This window comes from Plasmopara halstedii (assembly GCF_900000015.1).
Source record: "Plasmopara halstedii genome assembly, contig: Scaffold_470, whole genome shotgun sequence".
Classification (NCBI taxonomy): domain Eukaryota; phylum Oomycota; class Peronosporomycetes; order Peronosporales; family Peronosporaceae; genus Plasmopara; species Plasmopara halstedii.
In genome coordinates, this window is record NW_020187390.1 from 118,716 (window position 1) to 128,244 (window position 9,529).

General features: G+C 44.0%; 1 protein-coding gene across 1 annotated transcript; it reads left to right on the forward strand.

Moving 5' to 3' along the window:
* Positions 1-7,968: 7,968 nt before the first annotated feature.
* On the forward strand, positions 7,969-8,260 carry PHALS_10231 (uncharacterized protein; the record flags this gene model as incomplete). The annotated part of the gene is made up of 2 exons (XM_024725619.1): positions 7,969-7,995; positions 8,069-8,260. 2 exons carry the CDS (start codon positions 7,969-7,971, stop codon positions 8,258-8,260), a joined length of 219 nt encoding a protein of 72 aa, XP_024576377.1.
* Positions 8,261-9,529: the final 1,269 nt, after the last annotated feature.

Consider the following 9,529-nt stretch of genomic DNA (forward strand, 5'->3'; position numbering starts at 1 on the left):
TTATACTTAGAGCAAGTACGAGTTTAGCGGATCGCAATCCGCTCACTCCAAGAGTAATTATAGCCTTAACACAAGGCTAATTCAAAATTGACTTTTTTTTATCTGCGGCAAAGCCGCCTGATTTTCAATGCATAGATTTTCCTAAATATGTATAGTAATATCCAAATACATGTATAAGTACTGGCTATCCAGCCCACTGTCTGTATTCTTGTTTGTGTGTGGTCACACCATGCACATCTGATGTGACACACCATTCTGTTACCAGGGTATATGTATATCCGTTACAAGACTTTTCAACATCTGATAAGATTTTTTTTACTATACGCGTTTATATGCGTTTTGCCTGTCTTAAGATCATACCGATTAGAACCATCAGTCATAGCATCGCGCACTTGTTGCATAGCGCTCACCTTGATCGACATTATAAATGTGGGCTTACAATGAGCTAGCCAGGCTGATGATGGATTGAATCGACACCTAAACCGGGCCCACTTTGTGGCTTTGATTGATGGCACCATGGTAAGCCAAATCCTTACAAAAAATGTGAATAAAACTCAAAGGCGTATAATGCGTTTTATAGCAATAAGGAAGTAAGTGATACTTTTACATTAATATCGCAGTTGCTCCAGCCGAGTGCATCGGTCACCGCGCATTTCCCGCGCTCGGTGTGACCTTTTGTTTCGGATATGTCTACTCTGATGGTAAGTGTTTTAAATATAGCTCTCCAATAGCTCGCAGAGCTGACCTTGCTCCACAAGCCGATCTTACCCGTCTGCAGGGGTAGTGGTCATTGCGACATTCCGCAAAGTCGCTTTAAACTATATCATATTGTGATTTTTAATTTGATCATCAAAAGCTACCCTACGCGCCGCCTTTACAAAATTATTTGTGTGTGAACCCAGAGCTGAATCAGTGGTAAACCATGTATCCCCGATAAATTTGTGTGTGCTTTCGAAGCCCATATCACCACATGCAAAGACCGCTGATCATGACTGTAAATTGGAAAAATCAGTGCCAATTTCATGGATACTCTCTTTACCACCACAGCCTCTTTTACTTGACTTTACTTCAAAAGGCGCTCGGTGATGGATACACGTCACCTTACTTATTATTTTTTAATAAAGTTGCTAGACAAAAATGTCTGCAAATACATGACTGTGCAAAGCACATTGCACGATCCAAATGTCGGATTTAATGATCAAATCTGCTGTTTCTACTGTCTACAGTCCAGTTTTTTCATATATTGCTGGTACAGCGTCTTTCCAAGCCCCTACTTTATCAAAGCGTGGCCCTGCGATAATTTCATGGCGATGCACGCTCTAAGTTGAGGTGGTAAAGCAGGAGGGCGTTTCAAGTCATAAGAGTCAATTATACCAGAGCAATCCTGGGAAACTGGATGCAAGTGGTCCGTTGCTCTCATTGTGACTTTAGTCTTCTCATTGATCCAGATATTTAATATGCTGGTGAACACGCCGACACACATACCGTTTCGCTTGCAGATGAATTATACCTTAATAGTCCTCTTGAGCTAGCTGAGAGAGGCTGAAGCAGACAGGCTCTCGCAATATACTTCAACAATCCTTACTTATATCTGATGTTGTCATGTGTTACCCCTAAAGCATGCTCGCGGAGTTGTGAATTCCAATTAAATATATCTTAAGTGGCTTTAAATCAAATGCTAACATTCGGGCAAAATATAAACGGGGCTGTCAAGATGTTTTTTCGTCTTCAACAACACGGAAATCGAGTCTATAGTTAGCAGTCCCAGGGCAATTTTGTTGTAGTGAAACATCTGGCTCACATTAAATAATTTAATGAGAGCTTCCCTCTCACTTTGACATATACTCTGAATAGCTCAGGTGTATCCGCATTGTCACTGAATATTTTACGAGAACGTAAGTCACCCATTGCACATCGAATAGTATTCGTGTGAGCCAACCATCCCGAGGCCAGCTTGCGAGAAATTTCTCGGTCGCAACTGATCATTGACTTCCTCTGAGATTTTTGAGTACGCTCTCTCAGCTTCGCCAATGGATGAGACAGCTTTAAGGGCTCTCGTCGGATCAAAACCATGCAGCTTTTCTACAGCGGAGGTAGCTCTGCTAAAGAAGTCGTACCGACTCTGCTCCGGCTAAAAACCTGGCGCCTAACGAAACTGGATAATTCAGGTAAGAGCATGATGCGACTACTGTAAGCTTTCGCTGGGCACAAGTTTCTCGCATTCTCTGGTATGTTCAGAGCATGAGTAACGTTGGTGAGCAATTAGATGTAGCGCTGTCGCTATTTGATCTCACGGAGTTAAGACACTGCATATGTAGATATGCCGATTGCGGTAAGCAAAAATTTTTGCCCCACAACATATTTGAGAGTGTTCCGCTCGGCCTTGCACCGGCGTGCTGTTTTTTTACATTCTTCCTCGCATCCGTATCGTTGCTCAATTCGCGCACGGCGCTCAGCCTTATTCAGCAGAGATTTACGATTTTTGCAATGTGTGTGTGTGGTTTTTGCTATAAGTATGTCCGGGCTGATAACATCAATTCAATTTATACCGACGGTTCCACTCTCATTGTGACCTGAGAAACATCGCGGCAGGCCCAAAGGCATCCGAGGCCAACTTAACTATCGGAGTAAGCTGAGCTTAATCCTGTGTAGGCGTGCGTTACGCTATTTTTAGCGCAAACCAATTGAATGGGGGCAGCACGATTCAGCATTACAACCAATCCACACAGGTATCTAAATTCTTCCGTCATGCGACTACGTGTTACGACTGAGCATCGGATTGCGGATGGCAGCTGTATATATGTTGAAACTCGTCAACAAAGCTTGCTAAAACTTTGCAATATTGTGCGAACATCTCCAATATATACCGTCAAGTCATGTTAATAGAATTTTTTGTCACAGAACAGCTTGAATTTCTCCTTACCGCATACATTGTTGCTGACAGCAGCGTTTTCAGAAGGTGCGCGAATTCCACAACGTTGGTATTGCCGGACTCAAGTTTCGAGAACAGAGGACATAGTTCATATTATCTGTCAATACTCTGCCGGGTCCGGAATTCAGACCAAAAACGCCGCTGCATACATTTAGAGTTAAAATGTCGATTTGTTATGTGATTGCAAGCAAATATAAGCCTTTTCATATGATTTGCGATGCAAGTGATTATACCATCGATTGTGCGTTGATGCGGCAAGATGATGAGAGTCGAGAGCGAGCTGTTTTGTATCTGCCCTTCTTTATTGACACTGCCATTTCCTAATCGTGCCTCACTGCGTACGCCAATAAAGATTCCTCATTTATTACAGAAAATGGGAGCGAAAACATGCACGACTCATGTCGACAATTCGAAGATGATCAGACGATCAGAGTGCAAGCAACGACAACTATGCGCGAAGAAATTGTCGACGGGTACAAGTCTGATGAGACATATCAGAATTTGATAAGATATTTCAAGGAACCTTCCGACAGAACCCCGTGAGGTCTCCGGTTTCGCAAAAGATCACGTGTTCACCGTTTTGATGTATACAATGGGTTGCTGTACTCTGCGGTTTAACACGGGGGTCCAGAAAGAGTTGTTGTTCCAAAAGACCAAGGTCTGCGTCATCGTCTCTGATATGAGTACCATGACAGCCCTTCGGGTGGTCATCTCGGACGTGAGAAATCGTATTCAGTCTTCCCCGAGATTACTATAGGCCAGATTTGTACAAGTGGGTGCGCAAGAGTGTGAAGATTTGCCAGAAAGAGAAACCACCGGTTTCCACTCTGGCCCCACTTTGGTCGTTGGCAGTGCCGACTGACAGCTGGAAGTCTATGAGTATGTACTTCGTATTCGGACTCCCGCATGACCCACATGAACACAGTGGTATCCTTGTGTTAGTGGACCGATTCCGGATGATGGTTAATCTTGCGCCTATTTAGGATAAGATCTTTGCCGCAAAAACAGCTCAGATCTTTATAGACGTCGTATCCTGTCTGTATGGCCTTCCTGTTACAATCGTGTCTGAACGTGACATCGGTTTCACATCAAGGTTTGGCGTGCACTGTTTAAACTATTGGGCACCAAAATGTCCATGTCAACAGCGGCACAGTCTGAAATGAACGGTCAAACAGAGCGTATAAATCGAGTTATAAAGGACGTACTTCGTAGTTATGCTAGATAGTTTGACTCTTTTCGGATTCACACAAATTTGTCGTTAAAAGAGTAGAGTGCATTTTTCCCTCTTTTAAAGTTTGCTTTAAACAACTCCACGCATGTATGAACAGCTCATTTTGCCATTTATGTTAACTACGGTATCCATCCTAGAGTGCATGCTTCTATAATGGGCAAGGTAAATATCATAGGTGGGAAAGCTATGGCTATAGAGCAACAGTAAAACCTAAATGCTGTCAAAACGTTTGACTCAATGAGACCTCTAGACGACATGACAAGTCGTGAGCAACAGCACGTCGATGATTATATTGTGAGAAAATACGTCACTTGTTCGAGACGCAATCGCAGAAGTTTAAGATCTAAAAAAATTAAAATTGAGATCTAAAAAAATGAAAAAGAAGGTTCGAGACGTAATCGCAAAAGCTTGTGATCTGCAAAAAGAACAAGCGGTTAAGCGCGGAAGAAAGAACAAGAAGGTATATAAGGTCAATAATCTTGTACCACTAAGCACGACAAATCTGCCTGAACATGCAGTGTCTAGCTTGGGAAGCAGGAAACTTGTACCAAGATGCATCGAATCGTTCACGGTGTTGAGAAGCAATGGTGATGCGTATGCAATAGCCATCCCTACACGCATGCGCCTTTATCCCGTTTTTATGTGGATAGGTTAAAATCGTATCTTCCGAGTGGATCTGCCAATCCTACCCTATTATTTGGTGGATGATCGGCCTGATGATAAAGTTTCTCCATTTGTCCACAAAGAGCAACCAGCTCTTCATCCTAGAGATTCTTCTCGGCGTACAAGCGCTGAAGGACATCGAAGGATTGCTCCGACTGAGTTCAACGCTTGAAGGCGAGAAAGGTACTCACCACGTAGTACCTCGCGAACAGAGCCTTCCTCATCGACCGAGCGCAACCGATGTTCGTGAGCCAACTCACGAGACTTCCCGATCTCCCGGATTCGAGAAACGTCATCATGAACCTGTTGAAACCGAGACTCAAAACGAGACTTTGAAGCCAACCACTGGGCGGAACCATTAGTCAGAATGTCAATTTTCGAGTTCTGCTCTGCAACAAGGTTACAAAGGCTCTCGCAGCAATCTTCAAGCATGAGTAACGCTGCTGTATTGCCTCATTTTACCCGCGATGGGCGCTCTTCCGCTTCCAGAATTTTTAGCGTTCTACTCAACCAACTCTCGTGGAGAGCGCTGCTGAATGGTTGAGACGATTGTCGATCACGAGTATCGATCGACTCGTCATCGTGGAAAGGAACAAATAAATCATCAACGATTTAACAGAATTCGGTGGCAAGGCAAATCATCGACTTTGGACACGTGGGAACCTCGTCGAGTCCTAGAATCTAATGCCTGCGACGTGGTCCACAGCTACGAGAATCGCTTGTAGTATTGTTTGGGGCAACAATACAACGACCAGAGATTGTTTGTGTTCAGTCGTGACAGGGAGTTCTGCCAACGTCGACTCGGTAAAACAGACGCTCCATCGTGTTCGCGTGTCTAAGGCAAACAAATGTCCGTCGAGAGTCAAGCTTAGCTGCGATGGGCATCACGATTGGTGATCTAACACCAACAAAAGAAGCGCTCCATGGAGAACCTCTTGTCTCCATTTCGGCTGAGAATGGGTCAGATCGCTGTTTGCAATGGGGAGTTACAGTGAGTTGTCGTCTTCCAGCAAATTAACACTTAAGAGAACGTCAGAGTTCCATAACCGCTCTTTGCCGTAATAGGGAACAGCACTCTTCAAAGTTGACTTGTTCACTTGATTGCTCTATTGATGATCGCAAAGTAAGCTGCTCCGAAAGGTCTGCAGAAGTATCAAAGTACTTTTGACTTAAAGAAAGAGATAGTGTAATGGGCTACCTTTAGTCATTAAATGAATGTACGTTTTCTGTATGCATTGTGGGAATTCATAAAAAAAGAAGATTACAGTATGCATACATGACATTTTTATGAAGTTGTAAACGTTCTTTTTGATACCGAATACTGGTTTCGACTTGAAGATCTGTACTGGTGACGAGGTTGACGTGCCTTGTCATTTGTAGTGGGAGGCGTAAGCCAGTCACTTCTGGATGATACCTTTCACGAAAGTTGTAGTTCAAGCTTTCGAAATTCAAGCCCATACACCCAAGATCTAGTATAAGTTGAAGCTGAGGTTTAACTTCAGTACACCCTAAATTCATAAATCAGGAACCCAATGTTTATTGGTAAAACCTTTAGGAGACCTTCGTGTGTTTTGCATGTAGCTTGGAACCATTAAACCCATTAGATGCAAATAATCCCTTAAAGTGTGAAGTTGTTCTTTTTCCCTCCAAGCTATAACTGTCCTTCTCCCCCCATGTCGGGAATTACTTCCTCATCGCGCACGCGTGTGTGTTGTGCTTGGGGGACTGTTTGTAAACAGCAACCGCTTACACTAGGTGCCACGAGTGGAGCTTGGTAGACAGAATTGGTAATGGGCCGTAGTCTTAAGCGAGCGATTTCATGTCGCGGGTTTGAAGTGTACCATTGTTCAGACGGAAAGGAATGATTGAATGTTGTGGCCCCCAGAGTATATCTTCCGCGGGGCGGTAGAAACAACTGTGAGCTGTGGTCTCCTTGCCAGTGCCGATGAAGAATGGAACTCAAAAAAAGGAGACTGTAAGTCGCGAGTCGAAGAGCCAGTCGCTGAGATCATATGTACGACCTATTCTTGACACGATGCAACAGTTTGATGAGTGATCATTACCGTATGACGGAACCATTGGGCAAGTGGCGCGATGGACATTCACTGGTGGTCGAAGCTACCCGAAAAGTCCTTAGGATACAAAATTCTTCACTATCTCCCGAAGGAGCTCTGATAGAGTGTAAAATTAAACCTTGAAGCTCTGTGCACAAAATTTTAAGAAGGATACGTGTTCGAAGTGTTTTGGTTGGTACCGAAGGAGGAGCTGAGATCGTCATCCGCCATGTATCTGCCAGTAAGAACGCCTGTGGAAGACTCGGTCTGAAAGTGGGACAGCAAATCTCTTGGATTCTATGAATAATTTAGTTACGTACTAAAAAGCAAACAACGCGATGACGAACGATTAACCGCTCGCGCTCTCCTGGATAAGGAGTGAATCATAATGTTAATTTTGTTTTCTGAAGCCAATGTGCGAAGCACGAAAGGGGGTTTGGTAAAAATGTAAAACTCACACTTAGCGTCGAATTTCCCTGCAGATAGTCTAAGGACAAGTGGCAAGTTGCAGTAAAGCTTGAAGTGGCTATAATCAATTACTTTGATGGGTCTTTATAAGATAAGCATAATTAGCTGCACATTTTTCCGTGACCGCGACCTGGTTGATGGGAATATCATCAATTGCTGATGAGATATAGCGTCATCACTTCAGTGTGGTGAGTTCTCTGAGTAGAATGCTTCGAGAGTGACCATTAAGCTACAACGACTTGGCAACGCACCAACCGATCGTCAATTAACACAGCTATCCATCCCACAACGCGGCTATGAGTAAAGCTATCTCAGAGATATGTTCGACTTTGGTCGTGCTCTTCATGAACAATCGGATGTGACCAACATATTTAGATCGTGTAAGCAGTGCTCGAGCGTAAGCTAGATGCCAATGTAAAGACCGTGTCTTTGGTTCGGAAGAAATCTTTATTCATTTTTTTCACTTATCAGCAAAGCAAGCTTGCGGATCTCGCAAAGATTTAGGTCAATACTGCCTCTGTCCTGAAGAATTGAAAAACCAACTTGGCCTGACCACCTAGTTGTATTAGTTCAATGAATAATGCTAACTTAAAACGTTTTTCTTTTACTCGTCCAAAAGGATGGCAGATAATGCCGAAGGATGGCGAGTAAAAGTGATACCGTCATTCAATAGGATAATGAGCGTTGAGGTTTTACACCAACAAGATTTCTTTAAAGCAGTGTTCACTTACACATGGAACACCCACAGTTTTACTTCCGAGAAAAAGTGGCAAGGCGCACGTTGTAGCGCCCTTCTCACTAGTGGGCCGCGATCGATCTTGCGGAAAGAAGAAACAAGTAGTAATTTCTGTCACAGCTTTCTCATGGAAGAAAGCATGGTTTTCATCATCAAGAACTTGGTCGGATTATTAATCACATCGACGTTCACGTCGTGTTTCGTAACCCGCAAATTTACGCATGAGATAACGACCACCTCTTCACTTGCACCGGCTTTTGAAGCCTTAGAATGGGTGAGACGGAGCAGTTTATATCCAGTGCTCGAATAAAGTCAAATACTCACCGACACTCTTTGTAGCACCAAATATTCAATGTACATCTCTCGTGAAAAATGCTAATTTTACCAGGCAATGCTGCCTTGAGCACATGCGTTGCTTTTGATGATTGATCTGTGAGTATGAAAAACGCTCGGGATGGGTGACCTCACATTTGAAATTGCTATTGATGTGAGCGGTAGGTCCGCACATATAGGCTCCTCATCAGCGCAGTGAGCGACTGCAGACAGTTTGAACCCGATTCACAGTGCGGCGAATTGGGCAATTTTTGGTGGCACTCTTCGCCGCAGTATATAAAGCTGGATTTTTCGAGCCGGATTTTACTTGTTGTTGACAAGTTGGATATTGCAATGAGCTTCATGGCGGAGTGTTGCGAAACCTTACGAACTTCGTGACTCGAGCTGGGGCTGAGCACAGTGGGGGCCTTTATCTCGGGTAGAGACAAGGCTGTGTGTGGTCAGCTATGATCACAGGAGTTAAGTAAGGATTTGGAGTGTCAATTCGATCACTTTCGGAGAGACCCTCAGCATCCTAACCAAGTTTTACAGGGCCGGTGGCATGGACTGCACCCTTGGACAGCCAGTCGTTGAGGTGCATGGTGTCCTGATGCAGGTGTGATCTGTGAAGCAGGAGCAGCAAAGACAAAAGGTGAGATGACGGCTTTTGCGTATTGTCGGAAAAGTAAAATAAGTGCAATCTTAGCGTAGTCCACAGCTGAGTGAGGGTTTAGGTTAATTGGTTGAGTGTAACAGATGAAAATTATAAATTTTTGAAAAGAGGGTAATTGTGACTTACGCGGGGTGTTAGTTGCACGTGGTGATGACGTCGATGTGTGCAACGACGCATGACCGATATCGACAAAAAGCTTTAACCTGTGCAAGTACACCCCAGCATGACGACACTTTGCTGCAAGTAGCTTGTTGTCATATATATAGCAGTTTCGCTCCAAAGCCTTCAGCCAGACAATGATCCCAATTGTTATCTACTTGGAGTGAAGCGCGGCCTTTGGCAAAGTTTGAAGTATCATAGACGACGTGGAATGACAGATCGGGATTTGGAGGATCAAGTATCAGAGTAAGCATGAGGCTCTCTTTAAAGGTCTTTAAGTCCGCCATTCGCCCCCCCCCCC